The sequence below is a fragment of the Prosopis cineraria genome, unplaced genomic scaffold (assembly GCF_029017545.1).
Source record: "Prosopis cineraria cultivar Desert tree isolate PC_DT_omini unplaced genomic scaffold, ASM2901754v1 PC11, whole genome shotgun sequence".
NCBI lineage: Eukaryota > Viridiplantae > Streptophyta > Magnoliopsida > Fabales > Fabaceae > Prosopis > Prosopis cineraria.
In genome coordinates, this window is record NW_026555342.1 from 1,375,897 (window position 1) to 1,395,243 (window position 19,347).

The window sequence follows — 19,347 nt, forward strand, 5'->3', positions numbered from 1 at the left end:
TGTTGGCCTCAAATCAAACTCCAAAAAAGTACTTCCTTCTTTTAAGGAAAAATAACATTTAAGAATTCCATAAGTATATTAATTACAATTAGAGACAATGAGAGATTGAAATCTCAATCATAAATCATAGCCCTTATTTGAAATTTAAAACATATAAGCTTAAAGTTAAGAAAAGACACAACTAAAATTACCATTATAGGTTAAAACTATAATAGTAATTTCAGTAATATAATCCCAACCCATAACACTTAAGATCATGATTTTTTCAATTTAGATTAACAATAGGCTCAACTTATTATAGTCATTTTAGTAGTGTCTTTTCTTTATTTTTTAAATGATTTATCTATATATTGACAAGTATAAAAATTTATAAGTAATTGACTTCATATTCAAAAATAATTTTAATAAATTTTCAAGTAACTATCATATATTTACAAATACCTTTTGAAAGTTTTATAAGTGAATTTTAATTTTATATTAAAAAATAGTCCATTCTCAAATGTGGATCTTGCTATCTTAGTTTTTTTTTAACTAAAATTAACAATAATTCTAACTCATAATAATAATAATTTCAGTAATATCTTTTTATTTTAAATTTATATGTTTTTAATTTAAATAAGGATCATAGTTCATTATTAAAATTTCAATATTATAGGATCCTTAGTTGTAATTAATAAACTTATATGATCCTTTATTGTTATTTTCCTTCTTTTAATATGGTCAAACTCTTTCTGTGCCTTTCAAGCTTTTTACACGGCCTCCCTTTCATTTCATTTTTGCTTTGTTTTTTGGTACCAAGGCCTGATGTAATTTCTCTCTTATTAATTATTAATGAAATTTCTCATTCACAAAAAAAAGGAGTCTTTTAAGGATCTTGCATTGAGATTGAAAAATAATTATGATTAATATGTAAAAATATTTATTATATTGCCAAAAATTATAGTATGCCTTTTAAGGTTTCTGCCCACAAATTTTTTTAAAAAAAGAGCAATTAATACATAGAAATATTGATTACATTGATTAAAAAAAATATTAACTTCATTATCAAATTAGTCCAAAAAGCATAGTAAATATATAATCTACTAATATAAATAAAGATAAGACATTAGGAAATAAATACAAAGTTTATTTATCAGTTAAATAAAATTTATTTCATAATAATATTAAAAAAAGTAATGGTAAGGAATCTTTCCTAAATTGGAATGATAAATTATAACACTTATTTTCACAATGTCATATAACTAAATTCTACATCCCTTGGGCCTTCGGTCTCCTTCATGTACCCAAAAAACATCCCGTGCCTGGGAGGGTACACATGACCGGTAAAAATTAATAAAAATTAAATATATAATAAATTAGAGAAAATTAGTTTAATGACCTTAAAAAATACAATTATCATAAATTATGGATGAAATTTTTAAATATTTTAAAATATGGCCCATTCATAAAATCAATTAAATACATTTTACTTTTTTATCCTCAGATTAAATTTATTACCAGAACACAATATATCTATTATAATTAACCCTTAACTAATTGAATCTTTTCTTTCTTTTTCTCTAAATCATTCCTTTTTTTTTTGCTTTGAATATAAAATTGTCAGTGCCTTTCTTCATCGTAGAGCATTTCTTCTCTCTCTCTCTCTCTATTTTTCTCAGGAATACTATGAAGAGAACATTAGACATTGAAAAGAAATCTTCATTTGTGGAAGTAGAAGACTAGGCTAAAATCTAGTATCTGTCATCTAATTTTTACCATCTTCATATCGCTTAATAACATCGAATTTTTTATGGACTAAGTTTGATTCATTTTGGACAAATAGTTATGTATTTTTCATGTTGTTAATTTGCAATATTGCATCATTGATATACGTATATATATATATATATATATAAATATATCAATAATAAATAAATTTATGTCTGATTGTTTAGTTATATGGATCTACGATAGTATACTAGTGATATACAGTAGTATATCCATGATGCAGTATCACGAATTAGTAACACAAAAAACACATAATCATTTGTTCAAAATGAATTAAATACAATTCAAAAAAAATTTTAGACTCTTAATTTATCACAGAGAATTAAATACTTAAATTAATAAAATAAAAAATTATGAATCTTTAGCTTTTCCACTAGCGTGCTCTGTTCTATCAAGTACCATCAATATATCTCACCTCACGTTTGTCTCTCACGATTGTAACCATAGCTCGCTCACACTGCTCTATTGTCCTACGTTCATCCCTCTCGTGTCCAATTACGTCGTGTTTCTTACATTTATCTCTAAAAAAAGTTATTTTAAACTATATATCTTAAATTCATTGCATTCAGTTCTAGAGATTTTTTGCATTTTGAATTTTCTAGTTTTTTGCAAAATGCAAATATTAAAAGGACAATTTTATAAATTAATTATAAACTAAATATTAAAAAGGTCATTTTTAAAATTTAAGAAAGAATATACTATTTTTTATTTGATCTTATAATATGGCCATATATGCAAAAACTTCCAATAAATTATGACATGATAATTTTACAAAAATTAATAGTCAATTATTTATTAAATATTAACAGTAATGCAGAAACTGATTTATTATTGAACAAATTATCTCATCAGTTTATAAGGAGAATGATAAAATTTAACTACCCATTGTTATTTAGTAAAATACGTAAAGCTCATCTATGCATGATTTGTTATATAGTCCAAAATTCACTATTAACAACAATTAATACGATCATATTAAGGATTTGTACAATAAAACTCTTGTGAATGCTATAATAAATAAATGAATTATGAAAATATATTCTGCAATGAAAATAAAGTAATTAGAAGGTGTAAAATAAATATAATAATTATATATACACATATATAAGTAATTATAAATAAATAACTATAACAATAAAACCATAAATAGTTATATTTTTCATTTCTAGATTTAAATAACTACAATATTAAAAGGTGTCAAATAAAATTGTATATCAGTAATAAAAAAATTGTATATCAATATAGACAAGTTTGACATTAATATAAAAGAGAAAACTGATCTGTTAATCCTCCAACTTTTAATTCACTTGTGACTCAGTCCCTCAACTATGATTCGCTGTGACTCAATCCCTCAACTATGACTCGCCTATAACTTAGTCCCTCAACTTTTGAATCACTTACAAATTAGTCCCTGAACTTTTGTTAATTTTTTTTTCATATTAGCTTATATCTCACATCAATGAGTAAAAAAAAGGTATTTTAGAATAATATATAAGCATTTTTTTATTCTTCTTATTTGATAAGAAAATTTAAAAAAAAATAAAAAATAAGGATCAAATTATAGGTAAATCAAAAGTTAAGAGATTGAGTCGCAGCGAGTTATAGTTGAAAGATTGAATCACAGCGAGTCATAATTGAGGGATTGAGTTACAAGTGAGTTCAAAGTTGAAAGATTAAAAATTAATTTTCTCAATATAAAATATAAAAACTACAAGAGCTAAGTTTCATGCAATATGTGAAATTATTAACTAAAGCTCAATTTTAATCCTTGTTAATTATTGACTCGTGAATATGTGATAGCTAATTCATTCCGGTTTGTTGTAGAGTAATTAAGTGATGTAACTATTTCAGGTCAAAAACAGAGAAAAACTTAATGATTTCCTTCTATGACCAGACCAATCATATATCATGAATTCCATTTATAGATAGTCTGGTGATTTACATGTGCTTGGCTCTCAATTTCAAAGGCTTCATAATTACGCACTTTCATGAGAAGCGTAGGATTCACATATATCATGAGTTAAGGGGGGAAAAAAAAGAGGAAAAAAAAACGTGTTCATGCTTCTTCACTTCTAGAAATCATGAAATTAACCAATCATCATGAAATATTGACACAACAAATTATTTTCTGCAACATAGATCATAATTCTTTGCATACTTGGAGTCATTACCAAATAATAATAAAATAAAAGAATTAATAAAAAAGATTTAGTCATCGTATTTTCTAGGCTATACTCTCTATTATAATTTTAATAGAATTTAAAAATTGTAACAGTTAAAATTAGCATGAGTAATAAAGGCTCTCATTACTTAAATGGTCGAAAATTTAAATCATAGTCTTCCTTGAGGAAGATATTATTTGCTGCCGGCAAAACCAACTCTGTGTACTTACTAAAAAAAAAAAGGAATAATAAATTGCATAACTTATTTTTAATATGTTACATTTATAGAGGACTCATGTTTCTACATTGTTGAAAAATCCAAGAAAAATATTTAATTTAACTCCCACTCTCAGATTTAAATTCAATCATTTTTTAATTGCTTCTCAATCCCACACACACGCGCGCGCACATTTTTTGAAGATAATAATTAGCATGTTGGTGGTTCAAAACACGTTTAACGCTTTCACGGCCACCCTAGAAATGTTATATACCTGATCAATGAAACCCCAGCTTGAGAGATGTATCAAAGTCCCCAGTGTATTGAGGAGTATCAGGCGAGTTGTTGGACAAAATCACTGAGTCAGATGATTGTCCTTGTTCATCTATCACCTGAAAACACAAACATTCTTATTTTTATCATTTAAATTAATGAGGTTTTATAGTATTCCAATCCGATAAAAGCGGGATCTGGAAAATTTATCTATAACCTGTTTTAATTTATCGTTCTCTTCCACCAATCGCTTTTCCTGAATGCCATAATAAAATTTGAGGGAGAGATCGAGGTCATAAATAGTATATCATATACTATCAAACATAAAATAACAAATAATTAAGATATATACTTTGCAAGCTTATGATAGTTTATTAGAAAAGCTAAAAATTGGAAAAAAAAATTAATTAAATTTATACTTTCCAAGCTTCAACTGTGAGGTTGTTAGGGCTATATATTGTAGAGGTTCAAAGCTTGATTGAAAAACAGAGTGGTAACATGCACATATATTGAGGTCTGACAATGACAACAGATACAAATTATGATATGATTTTTTTTTTCTTTTTTGAGTAAAAAAATGAACTGCAAGCATTGTGTGTCCAATATCATTTCTAGTCATGGAAGCTAAGCAGGCCAAGAATAAGACATCTATTTGTCAAAAAAAGTATGAACTGTGAAGTCATGAACCATCCAATGAGATCAATTCTGATAAAGTTCATAAGAGAAGTTATAGGAGTCAAATAGGTTTTCCGATCTGTTTCATACCAACAAGAAACATATCTCTTGAATGTTATCGTTTAATCAACAACTTGGTATTAATTGCGGCACATTTTTTGGAGGGACCTATATACGAGGTTGAGAAAGCAGAGAAAACCAAAATACTAAATACATACATACCTTATCACAGACCATTTTTTTTTTTTTTTTGGCTCTGGACGAAGAAAGTCAAAAGCAAGAGCAAGTTTTTTACAGCAGTTTCTTCAACCTTATGTACTATAATTATGACATTGAAACCGATAAGGAGATTTGAGATTTTTTGAAGTGAGAAAATGAAGGTAATGAAAGAGCCAAAGAGATGCAAATGTACTGTTATATATGATTGTGGGCATCAGTTATGAGTGGTTGGAACAAATATATATATATATATATATATATGAATGTCTACAAACACAAAGTCTAGAGGAATACACTGAAACAAATCATAATGAAGCATAAAATCTCATTCTATCCAATTTAGGAGTCATTCTTCAAGAATTCAAAGATGAATATTTCGCAATTTCAGAACAAACAATTACATTAAAACAATTCCAAGGTGAGTCTGAAAGTAAAGGCATGATCAGAAATACACTCCAGCCATTGTAAATCATCAGGGTATTGCTGATTGCCCATTTTGTGAACTTTATTGTTACACCATCTACCTAATAAAGCTACTCTCTCGTGCAATATTTTGTATCCCTTGATTGGGAGATAATCTCTGTAGTATTTTGAAGAGAGTTTTGGGGGAGCTTGGGAGAAAATACTAGAGCTAGTGAGAGAAGTCTTAGATGACCTTGTAAAACCTAGCGATAGCTAGTTTTGGAAGACTCTAGGAAACTCTAATTGGGGGTGAATTAGGAAACCTTGTGTTAAAATCTAATTGAGTAGTTGGCGAGTTTGTGAAAAGAATGCTTGCGTAATTAATTCCCAGTTATTGACACAATAAATTAATTTAGCATCTTTAGTTTTAATCAAAGCACTGTTATCACTCTAATTTACTTGGAGCAACTTAGTTATTCTAATATCCACAAAACTATTATTTATCATTATTACATAAATTAAAGCAATTAAAAATTATAATTGTAATTATATTACGTAAACAAGGAGATAACGAACCTTTCTCTTGAGCTGGCGGATCTCTTTTACAATTACTTCATCCTGAAACACATAAAGGATAATCTGATAAGATGAGAGAAACACAAAGATGATACTCCCTCCGTTTTCTATTACAAAAGAGACCGCCACATACTTCATTGTTTTTTTATTATAAGAGAAACTGTAAAATTCAAGAAACATTTATTTCATTTTTCAAATTGCCCTTATAAAATCAAATTAAGTTTATTTTCACAAAAGAAACTTTTTTCATTAATCATAAGGAGATTTTAGTCTAATTTTTTTAATTTCAGATACAATGATTGGAATTAACAAATTTTCTTAAACCATGTAAATTGGTTAAAATGCTAATATTTGAAAATGAAGGGAGAAGTAATTAGCAAGTAGGCATCAAAGGAATGTTCAGATGTGGGATAATAATGGAGGACTTGTTCCAAGCAGATCCCTCTAGTTTCTGAGGAAACAAACTAACCTTTGCCTTTGAAACACGCATCAAACTCATTTCAAGCAGTTCCTCTAGTTTTTGTAATTCTTGAACTGAGAATTCTTGCAACTCTTCCCCATTCAACTGCCTAAGTGGAAGAACCCTACTTCATCAATAAATACGGTACATCCACAGTACTAATTTTATTGTGCAGTGTATTTATTTACCTCAGTTCACGAGTCTTGTCTGCAACTTCACAGCGCAGCTTGTTGTAGCCTTCACTCCCAATCTGTACTGAATCTTCCAGGGGCAAAGCTATTGATGATTTTACATTAGGTTAGGCCTAACGAAACTTCACCTAAATAAAGGAATATTTGTGGCGTGCCGTGTGTGCACCTTTAAGACAAATTGAATCTCGAGTAACACGCAAATAGCCTTTTGGAGCATCAACATACTTAGGTTAAGTGAAAATTGATTTAATTGGTAAGGATACAATTCATATTCCATGAAGGCATCAATTCTAATCTTCTTGCTACTGATGTAAAAAAATCTTATTGATGGATTATCTATGAGTACCTCTTCAAGCATTTTTTGGGTCATGAGACCTATTTTGGCCTTGTTAAGTTTTGAAAACCCAACTCACCTAACCTTTTTTGTACACAAAAAGTACTATAGATGCTCATTATTGGTTGAAATTAGTGATTTTATGCTCACCGCAAATTAATATGATGAGTGATGAAAAGGTGAAATCCTACCTTGATGGATATGGTGAGATTCATTTTTGCAAGTTTTTTAAACCTTGTTTGCACCAAAGACAACTACGTACATAAACAGCTCCTGGTGTATTAGTCAAAACTTCATCTTCATTGTTATTCGACAAAATGTAAATTAGATCCACATATTCAAGAATTTAGGCACTTTGTTCATAAAAGATTGTTTCTTGTGCAGGAAGGTGTTTCAGGACAAGGTTCATTATAAATGACCTATTATTAGTGCTAAGGAAGAAGGATTTTTTTAGTGATATTTTACATATATGGTTCTCTTTCAAGAAGTTATATCAGTTTCTAGCATATCCAAATAGTTATAAACACGTAATTACAAAGTGTTTTTTTCAATTGCCATTTATAACGAAGTTTGATAATCACAATTACATGTAATTCGACTTTTAAACCCATGCCACAAATCAGCATTTGAGAAAAGCTGCAGAAAGGAAATCATAAACTTTACTCTTGCAAATTGATACCAGGTTGATCGGATCTGTGAAGGTCTAGATACATATCATGCTTTTGAGTTACCTGCTGCATACTGGAGACAGCAAAAATAATATCTCAGAATCCTTTTGATTATTTTTATTATGAAAAAAAAATAAAGAAATATGTCTTGTTGAATGGAATTTTGACATCATTGAATGTATAGCAACAAAATTTATAGTGCAGAATAAAGCAATGCCAGATATGCTCTTTCTTATGTCATTCACACTATTTTGTTATAGTTATACATATCATTTCATTCAAAAAGATGTCTACGTAATCAACACTTACAAACATAGAGATTATTCGCTCCCTCATTTGTGTTCTCTTTAGTGTTAATATATGTCTAGGCATTCTTCTTTTGTGCCACGTTTTTCAAGATTTCAACTAAAAATCTAAACCAAACATATCATTCAACTCATATTTGATCTCATTCTCTAAATGTTTCCATCATTAAACTTTTGGTGAACCAAACATATCATAAACTAGGCATTTTTCCATATCTTGAATGAAAATTAAGAGATCAAACGCACTGTTTATAGCTACGAAATAATTTTACTTGCTGTATATTTTATATAGTATAGATGATTGTTCTACATGAGCAGCCATGTCACAACAATTTAAACATACAAGTTTGTGAATAACTCAAAGAAGTATATTTTTTTAAGAAAAATTATCAAACATATATAAATGGATGTATTTTTTTTTTTTTTGGTTCAAGAAAACCTGGAATAATTTTTGATATTTTTTTAAGAAAAATTATTAAACATATATAATTGATGGTCGTTCTTTTCTTTGAACCATGTTTGTATACATAAGTTTGAACAATTTAATTTTTGAAATTGTGGGTTAGCATTTTGCCCTATCAATTAGCTTCCTGGCATGAAGAACTACTTTTGTTGGGAGCAAGGCAATGAAGATTGCTCTGCTGGTGAAGAACACGATGAGGTTCATTGATGGTCTTTATGTGAAAGCGGATCAAGATCCAACTCTTCATATCAATGGTTTTTATGTTGTGCTTGCATGGATAATTAATTTGGTGTCAAAAGATCACATATTTATTAGAGTGGCATTTAGGAGTAATAATGATTATAAAATGAGGGAAGACTTAGAGGAACAATTTGACACTGTAAACGGATTCAAGAATTTTTGCAATTTAACTCACTGGTTCAAGGTAGCATGAGTTTGTCTCTATACTAGACCATGATGAAAGAATTATGGGATGAATATTCAATCTTGACTTATTACTATCATGCAAATGCCATGCATTGAAGGCATATGCAAATGTGATGCAACAACAAAAAAGTTCCTTATAGATTTAAATGAAGTACTCTACCATCAATCAAGAAGTCCTTCTTATGATGGCCCTGTGCCTTTTGTGAATCTAGCTTGTTCAAAGATAGGATTGGGCACAAAAGGGAAGTCATAGTCGCAGGATTAGGTCCCTATGCCTATTATTGTTGAGAATTTGATTGCCAAAATTCCCTTTGATTGACCTTGATTGAATCACTATTAGCTTGAGCCTGAGCATTATACATATTTGTTCTTGCGTGTTTGTGTCTCCTTGTTGCTTTGTTTTCTTCTGTTCTAGTTTATATTCGTTATATTATTTGTGGCTGGAATTCACTAGTCTTTGGTCTTTTTTGCTCGTACTTTGAATTAATTTTTGTTTTCATCTTCATATATAGGTTATCAGTGCTGCAGGTGGTGGATTTGGCGATGATAATTGTTTTATAAATTCTAGTTATGCTACTTATACTTGTGAACCCCAATGTGAGTACATTTGCTTTAATTATTGTGGAGAGGGTATTACAGCAGTGCCCCCATGTCTCAATCTCTTAGATTGTGTGAGAAAGATTTTAATTTGCTAGGGCACAAACTACTGCATCTAATAACTTTTTTGACCTTAGATGGAATCATGTATAAACCCTATCTTGGGGTTGTAATTATTTTCTTTCCTCATATGTATCACATCCTTATACCCCACCTAATTCTTGTGAAGATAAAAATTATCCCCATTTACAAGGAGAAGCCTACAATAAAGGATATGCTCCAGCATATCCTAAATAATTAAAATGAAATGAGAGATTGGCAATAAAAATTTAATGAGCAAGTGTTAGCTCTTTGAAATTTAACACTTCAAGCCAAATAGCTTCCACCATTGAATCGTTGAAGCAAGAGGGAATTTTCAACAATATATCAAGCCCTACAATTGTAAAAGAAGGGACTTTGTGATCAATTGACTATAGAAAGTAGAAAGTGGAGACAAGTCACCGTTGTGAGTTAGAAATAATTGGAAGGGATAATAATCAGTCATCAATTGATATTTTAGCTAAGGACCTCAAACCTTGTTGCGTTTAGGAGGAGGATGGTGAGGAGATTCCAAGTTATCATTTGAAGAACCCTCCATGTGAGACATTAGCTATTACCTATAAGAGCTAAGTTGACTTGATTTGATATATTTGAAGTATCTGGAGACTCTGAACTTCAATTATGTAGAGTCACGTTTAGAGTCTCCTATGGAGATATCTAGTGCTTATGGTTTGATGATGCCATTGTTGGACAAACATATGCTCTTAATCGAATAAGTGCCTATTTCTTTTTGACGTAGTTGTACATGAAAAAAAGGGGAACAATATCATAGTTTCTCATACCTATGATTATTTACCCTTTACCAAGAGTTTAATTGAATACTGTAAACTTATTTCTTCTTAGGAGGCAGCCCAGACTCTTAATCTTAGCCTTTATTTATTTATACTTGTTGTTATTTCTTAGTTTTATCACACTGCTATCAAACCGGCAATGTTATATAGTAGTGAATGTTGGGCTCTAACGGGAAGCAAGAGCATAAAGTTAGAGTAGCAGAGATGAGAATGTTACGATGGATGTGCGGACATACACATAAAGATAAAATTCGAAATGAGCACGTACGCGAAAAAGTGAGGATAGCACCTATTGAAGAAAAAATGATAGAAAATCGGTTGAGATGGTTTGGGCATGTACAAAGAAGATCAAAGGAGGCACCAGTGAAAGAGTGGAACATATAACTTTGAGTCCGATTAAGAGGAGTAGAGGAAGGCCTAAGAGAACACTCTTAGAAGTTGTTGAACGCGATCTCTTAATTAATAATATTCTAAAAGCTTGATAAATGATAAGCACAATGGCGTCTTGCAATCCATGAAGCCGACCCCACCTAGTAGGATAAAGGCTTGTTGTTGTTGTTGTTGTTGTTATTTCTTAGTGGTTTTGTTGTGTTTTATGTTTTTTTGCTAGGATGAACATTTTAGGAAGTAGTACTTACAGTGTTACTTTCATCCAAGTATGCTTCATCGTGATGCATTGTACAAAGAACATATGTTTTGTGTTGCACACAAAATGTGCCATAGTGCATGGACAATTTGTTGTGACACACAAACAAAAAATGTTGCTATGCGTTTGAAGCTGAAAAACAAAAAGAGGGTTTCATAATAAGATATCCACACCTTGAGCATTCATTCATCGACTTTGGGATGTTTTGGGAGCTAAGTTCTTCTAGGATGAGTCCCACGTGACTCATATTACTTCTCACGTGTTTTCATCTTGCAATTGTCAAAATGGCCATCATTAATTTCTAGCTCATATCACCCTCCCTAGCCTTCATGTCAATTATCATTATCTCTATTTGATCTCCTCCTGTGACTTCCCACCACCTCCTCTAGCCAATCATCTCTATAAACCACCACTGCATCCTCCCAACTTCTAACTGAATTAGCACACAAACTCAGGACCATATCATGGAACACTTGGATCCTTGATCACCATCGATCTCATTAACCCACAAGATCTAGAATCATGGCAAATAATTTAGCAATTATAAGAGAAACTCTATAGCCACTCATTCTTCACCTCAACCCAAACCGGGTTCCTCTCTGATCGTGGCAACCAGAATCTAGATAACAAAGGCCACCTCACATCCACCACAACTTTGGCTCCAGCAAAATCTCGCAATATCTTCTCATCAACAACCGAAATCTTGATTAGCACCACCTCCCCAATCACCTCTGCCATACTACGAACAATATCCTCAATCATTCCTTCTAACAAAATATTGTGAAATTGCACACCTAGATGAACATGAATTGAAGTTAATCTCCGAAATCATTGAATATTGCGTCCATTCCTGAATATTCAATAGATGTCCATTGATTGACTACGGACGATTTTGTAAAATTCTCTCCCTCTTAGATTGTTTGAAAGTAAACTTGAATGTATTATTCTTCAGCTCTTGAATCTCAATGCCTTCTTCCAGGTTGATAAAGGGCAACTAGACAATAACTCACGATAATCCAAAATCCCACGACGTGTTATCTTACAAAAAACACTAATCAAAATAACCGCATGGTTGAAAGAAAATTCAGTTCATAAAATTTAATCAAGTTTTTTAAAAATAGAAATGGCTTAATTATTTCAAATAAACATCTTAAAATTTAAATGATGCAATCCTAACTAATCTAGAATTCTCAATGGATAGATCATATCCTTAATAGATATATTTTATCCTAATTTAAACTTAAACAAAATAAACTAATTTTCCTAAATTTAAATTTGAATCTAAAATAAGAAAAATATTGTCCTCATTTTAAGAAAGAATATTTGCTAAACTAAATGGACTCGTAGGCTTGAGTGTCTTGGGTTAGGCCTAATATACTAAAAGTCTATCTTGGATCTTCTAGAGCTCTATTTGCTTTTGGAACTTATTGATCATGTAGAACATTCCTAATTAATGAATTTAAAGCTTCTTTTGTCCTTTTGGCTCTAGATCTAATTATTGGTCCTTCAATACCCTACAATGGATCAAAGGTACTAAATGTTGGATTCTAACTTGTCTCTTAATTCCCATCATTCCCTCTCTCCTAAAGAGGATTCTTCCTCAAATCACATGTATTAAATAAAGAAAGATCTACAACATTGAATGTAGCTGACACATTCCCATAGAAGATAGGAAGGTGTATATTGTAGGCATTGTTATTAATTCATTCCAGCACTTGAAAAGACCCATCGCCTTTTGGATACAACTTTGTGTTTCTTAAGTTTGGAAATCTTCCACACCTAGAGGTACCCAAACCCAATTTTCAAGTTCGAAGACAACTTTCCTACTCCCTTTGTTAGCTTGCTTATCATTAATGCATCATCAAATCCTTGTAATAGAGAATCAACACAACTAGAAAAAGAATGATTTATGGATAAAACTTTCTCAATCTCAACCTCTCCCTTTTGTTCTTTTTCAACTTTTGGCTCCTTTTCTTTATTTTTTTCCTCTTTCTTTTTCATTCTCTTGTTCTTTTCTCTCTAACTCAAATTTCCGCTCTATTGAATATTTTCATTCAAGTCACTCTCACACATACGTTCACTTTTCTCTTCATGTTTGGGAGGATTTTCCTCAACCACAATTATAGTATTTGGAATAAGAAGGGATTCATTTACACGTTTATTTTCATTATTTTCAACATTAAACTTTCCTTTCTCCTTTGTTAATTCAAATTCTAACTCATTATCAAGGACAACAATAGCTATGGATTCAATCTCCTCACATTGGAGCAAGTTTTTAAAATTCTCTTTTTCTTGAGTTCTTGTTCTTCATCTACTTGAGGCTGCACCTGTAGAAAATAAATAATAGCCAAAGTTTCACCTATTAATACACCACCTTCTAGGTCAGATGCATCATTTAAATGAGGCATGCCTTTATATTCATTCTTATCACCTGTGTGATCACTATAACATTCCCCATTATTCTTAAGAATCATAGCTCGCTTGTTGGGACGTTAAGAAGTAATACGCCCCTTTTCATGACACGTATAGCATTCAAGAGAAAATGTTTTAGTAATAGAAGATATTATAGAATCAGACACCTTCCCACCATCATATTTGGACTTAGATTCTTCCTTGGCCTTAGGCATAGACTCATATTTTTCTGGGGCTTAGAATCCTTTAGTTTGGAGGTTGATTTTGAGTTGCTCCAACTAGAAGTTGAAGGTTTTGATTGTTTCTCCTAAAACTTTTTCTCAATTTTGATGGACTTGTACATGGGCTCTTCCTTATCTATAAAGGTGTAAATGTACATATTCATTTTGTCTCTAATCTCTAGCCTAAGTCCATCAATAACAGATCTTGTAAGCTTTATCATCTTCATGTACTCTAGCTCGCATCTTAAGTTGATTAAGTTCATGTACAATTCCTTCACGATCATTGAACCTTGGCCAAACAATTGTAGCCTTCTTTTTAACTCCTTGTAATAGTAGCCAGGCATGTATTTGTTTCTCATATACTTTGTAAGCTTTTCCCAAGAATTTGGAGGCTCTTTGCTGATGATTCAACACTTCATCAAGAAATCTTTTCGCTAGATTAGTGCATAACCAGAAACTTGATAGGTAGCGATTTTTACCTCCTTCTTAGTAGGTATGTTGTTCGATGACAAGAGTTCCTTCATTTTAAGTTCCTAATCAAGATAGATATCTGAATTTGGATGACCCTTAATGGTGGATATTTAATCTTTTAGTTAGAAAGATCAAATTTAGATTGAGATTTCCTCATTCTGGAATGAACTTCTTCACTATAACTACTACGTTCATCGTCTTAGGAAGCTTTTAGTTCTCTAAGTTCTCTTTCAAGTTGATTAAGCTTCTCATAGAGAGCCTTAGCATAATTAACTTTAGATTTTTTAGAAGAGTGTTCCCTTGAGCAAGAATACTCACTCATGATGTACCTGAAAGGTTAATGTAGCAACATAAAAAATTTGAACCTCGCACACTCGCTCACGTGTTTCCTTCAATAGAATGTCACTTATGTTTATCACTCTTTTAATGCGCAATTAAGCACTCTTTACTCAAATTCAATTTTGCAAAGTTCTAGATGAGAAAAGACTATGTGAGATAATAGTCATGGTGAAACTACTGTTAAATTACAAAGGAAGACTAGAAGATAAGATATAATAACGTAGGTGAGAAACAATAAGATTGGATAAGATATGATAGGAAAAATAAGATAAGATAAATAAAATAAGATGAGATAAGAATGAAATAAAAAAATATGGTAGATAAGATATGATAAGATTCAACTCTATCCTTTATCAAATTGAATCTCCACTCTCTCCTTGTCTCCCTTTTAACTTTTTTTTTAAATCAACTTTTCAGCTTCTTTGTTTTTTTCCCCGAAAATTTCTTTTTGCAGGAATTTTTTTCCCCTATAATGATGCTAGTTCTTCCTTTTGGAGTATGTTGCCTTTTTTTTTTCAATCTGAATATGTAAGGGAAAGAGATCCAAAAAATCCAGTAACAAATTGAATGAGGTTTTATTTTTTAACTTTTTTAATGAAGATTGGATGGAAAAAATATAAGTAGATGAAAAGATGGATGAATAATATAGAGAAAAAAGGATGAATGAATGAGAAAGATAAATATGATAAATAACAAAGAACACAAATGAAAATGAATGATATATGGAAGCAAAGATGAACAAATGAGAAAGATAAATATGAGAAAGAATGAAGAACAGAGTGACACAACTTGAAAAGCAACCAAAGCATTGATATCAAAATGATACGAGGCAACCGAACGATAATTCACAATAATCTAAAATCTCATGGCATCTTATCTCACAGAGAATAACACTAATCAAAATAGCCTTACAATCAAAAGAAAATTCAATTCATAAAATTTAATTAAGTCTTTTAAAAATACAAATGGCTTAACTATTCGAGTAGACTTTTAAAAACCTAAATAACACAATTCTAGCTAATATAGGATTCCTAATGGATAGATCATATCCTTAATGGATATATTTTATCATTATTTGAAATTAAACAAAATGAACTAATTTTCTTAAATTTAAAGTTGAATGTAAAATAAGATAAAATAATTTTCTAAATTTAAGAAGGAATATTCACTAAACTAATTGAACTCATGAACCTGAGTATCTTGGTTAGGTCCAATATACTAAGAGTTTTTATTATGTCTTTTAGAACTCCATTTGCTTTTAGGACTCTTCGGTCATGTAGGGCATCCTTAATTATGAATTTAAGATTTCTTTCATTCTCTTAGCTCTAAATCTAGTCCTTGATCCTCCAATACTCTGCAATGGATCAAAAATACTAAACCTTGAATTCTAACTCATCACTTGATTCCTATCACGGGTTCTAGCCTTTCTTCACATTCGGACTTGCATTGTTCCAATTCATAGGCAGATTGGACATAACCTTGTCTACTAAAATCCTCCTTCCGATCCTCCGATCATCATCATGATGCCAATTTTGAACCACCATACCACTATCGCCATTACATCACTAACCACCATCATCCATCTCAACCTCCATCTCCATCACACTACACAACTACGTCTCTATTCCTCGATGAGTTCAAAGGCAAACTCAGATAAAAGTAAAACGGACACCTCTCACTTAGAGAGCAACTTTCCCTTTGCTTCCCTTGATGGCCATGGTTTATGATATGGTGGTTGACTCAATCTGTTACGACAGATTTCCTTGTAAACACTGTTTACGATTATACATAGTTGCGTACTTGGTTATTTGTCCTGGATGCCTAAACTTGCACGCGCATTAGAGCTTTATTTTGGGTTTTGTGTTGGGCCTTATTATGGTGGAAATTCCCTCTCCTGTAATAGGCCTCCGCTGGAAATTCCATCTTCCAGACATGACCTCACATAATTGATGGGAACTTCTTCTCCTTCTTTTTTCCCCTAAACTTCTTGATTTTAATTTTATTTGATTATGAGTTCTATTGCTTGATCAAGTTTTTTTATAGGTTTCGTATCCCAGTAATTAGCATTCTTTTTCACGCTTTATGTTTCAATTTTTTAGAGGTGTTACACAAATCACAATTGCTTATACATATCATACCGAATAAATCACTTGGCCGCAAGCATCCAGTATATAATATCCTGTTTTCAGTTTTTATGTTAAGCTTTCAATCAATGTCAAACAGAAATACTATTCAAATGAATCATGCATTTCCTATTAATCTAAATCTAAAATTGTCAAACATTTATATTTCGTCTAAAAATTAAACTATATATGTTAATGTGTTTTTAGATGTCTCTTCTTCTAACATGGACCATGGAAAAATATTTCCATCAATTATGATCCACGATGAAATCCCATATAAAAAAGAATTAAAATCGTATGTTTTTAATAACAATTTTCCTAATTAAAATTTATAAATATCCCAACTTGCGTGTTTGCTACAAAATCCAAGTGCATACAGTGATTCCTCTCTCCTCCAACCATCCCCTTTTCCCCTTAATTTTCTGTTTTTCTGCTTGCAATCAAATAATGTGATAATAAAGTCTTGAAATGGGCTTCAAAGCAACACAATAGCCATATATTATCGAAATTGAAACTTTTACCACATTGAAAGGTTTTTACAATTTATTCTGATCCTTTTTTTTCCTTTTGATTAGCTGGCCTTTTACATATGATGGTTTCTCTAGAGGTAAAACACTAAGTGCATGTTTGGTTTTTCATTAATCAAAAGGAATTTTATTAAAAGTTTATTTAACAAAAGCCAATTTAGTGAAAGTCAATTGATATAATGAAATATATATTTAGATACATTTTTCTAAAAATCAATCTAGTAAACTGAAAATCATATGAATTACATATAGTGAAATATATTTTTAAATGTACAGTTATCAAAAAAGAATATTAATTTATAATGATTTGTAATTTTTGTTATAAAAATATAATATATTAGAAATGTTTAAAAATGTGATAAAAATTTTAAATAAAATTAAATTTGACATGTTAAATTGTAAGTATTAAAGAAAATATAAAGTCTGATATATTGAAAAATATATATAATAAATTGTTCAAATATTATATATATACAAAAATAAAATTCATAATTATTCACTCCAATATATCATTATTTTAATTGTTAAAATATCTTAGTACATATGAATGCAAACTTCAATATTCTCAATTTCTCATGCTATTTGATTAAGAAATATACATGAAAGACTTTGACAATTCAAAAAGAATCAGCAAGCTAAACACGTATGAGAAAAAAAAAAAAAAAGGATTCGTCATCTTGTATGGCTTGTGTTTTTCATAAGAATGATACTTGTATGGCTTGTGTTTTTCATAAGAATGATATAGAAAATTAATAAGAAAATCAAATCTCATTTACAAAGTCTGTTTGAAAAGTTACGAAAATTAAGTTTGTTGCGTGTAAATTGAGTAACCGTAACATTTTTAAAATCCACTCTCATTTCACGATTTTTTTTAATAACTTTTAAAAAGTACCAAAAATTAAAAGCTACTTATCCAGGCCCACCTCAAGAAACTTTGCTATCACATTGTTGGAATTTTTTAAATTGAAATTAAGATTTCGCACAAGTTTTGAATGATCAATCATGCCTCACAGTACACACGCAGAGAACAACTTCATAATTATTTTTAGAATTCTCACACGTTTTCTCTGAAGCTATCATACGATTTCACGGAAAATATTCGCTCATTCTTAAATGGCTAAGAAAGCATTCAAAACATGTGTAAAAAAAAGGGATTGCGGATTAATTAAATCAAGGTGATACACTAATATAATAACTAATATTGGTTTACATATATATATATATATATATATATTAAGATAAAGATTATTGATCAGAGAGAAGAAAGAGACCTTGAGCTAGCATAGTCGTAGAGCTTTCCAGTAGAAGAAAAGACCATGAGACCAATCTCAGCTTCACAGAGCGTAGCAAGTTCCTTCGCTTTCTTGAAAAGACCTTTTCTTCTTTTTGAGAACGCCACTTGCCTCGCAGCTATGTTATCGATCTTCTTTATCTCTATCTTCTTTCTCGTCATTGTCTCCTTCTGATCTACACAAAAAATCAAAAATCAATCCGTGAAAATAACCCAAAAAAAAAAGCATCAGATCCAATCCAGAACAGTGCAGACAATTTGCTTCTGGGACGGAAAATATTAACTAACATTGTTTCAGGTTCTTGAGAAAATACCCAGAAAAGAAAATGAATGAAAACAGACATGAGGGTTTTACTGGGTTAGGCTTTTGATAATCCAGGGGGGAAAAAACCAGAGCTTTACCCAGACTCTGAAGTCTGAAAGTGGAAAGATTAAAAAGCAACGAGACATAAAACAGATGGAAAGAAATAATCAGTTAAATGAGTTACTGTAGCATGAGACTGAGATGCAAGATCAAGAAAGGAAGATTGATCAGAAACATGGTCAGAAAAATTCTGGGTTTCCTTTTTCGTAATTACCTTTTTTTGGATTTTCTTTCCTTTTGTGTGCCTGAGTGTTGGAGCTTGAAAATCAGAACAAAATTGCCCACTGGAATTGGGAGAGAGAGAGAGAGAGAGAGAGAGGGGGGAGAG

At 30.8% G+C, this 19,347-nt stretch overlaps 1 protein-coding gene across 3 annotated transcripts; it reads right to left on the reverse strand.

Annotated features, from left to right (window-relative positions):
- Positions 1-4,048: 4,048 nt before the first annotated feature.
- LOC129285732 (MADS-box protein JOINTLESS-like) lies at positions 4,049-19,347 on the reverse strand. Of its 3 annotated transcripts, none has more exons than XM_054921597.1 (8): positions 19,234-19,347; positions 18,636-18,831; positions 7,956-8,017; positions 6,940-7,027; positions 6,761-6,860; positions 6,292-6,333; positions 4,637-4,675; positions 4,049-4,538 (listed from the first exon to the last, which is right to left on the reverse strand). In XM_054921597.1, exons 2-8 carry the CDS (start codon positions 18,815-18,817, stop codon positions 4,425-4,427), a joined length of 627 nt encoding a protein of 208 aa, XP_054777572.1. In that variant the 5' UTR covers positions 18,818-18,831; positions 19,234-19,347; the 3' UTR covers positions 4,049-4,424. The 3 variants fall into 3 exon arrangements, with proteins under 3 accessions (XP_054777572.1, XP_054777570.1, XP_054777571.1); XM_054921595.1 differs by having other exon boundaries at positions 6,761-6,875; XM_054921596.1 differs by having other exon boundaries at positions 6,761-6,875; positions 18,636-18,826; positions 19,234-19,334.

Coding starts and splice junctions, on each gene's coding strand:
- LOC129285732 (XM_054921595.1), bottom strand. CDS start 18,817: ATGACGAGAAAGAAGATAGAGATAAAGAAGATCGATAACATAGCTGCG. Junction 6,876..6,939: donor GACAAGACTCGTGAACTGAG/GTAAATAAATAC, acceptor TTGATGAAGTAG/GGTTCTTCCACTTAGGCAGT. Junction 4,539..4,636: donor AGAACGATAAATTAAAACAG/GTTATAGATAAA, acceptor TTGTGTTTTCAG/GTGATAGATGAACAAGGACA.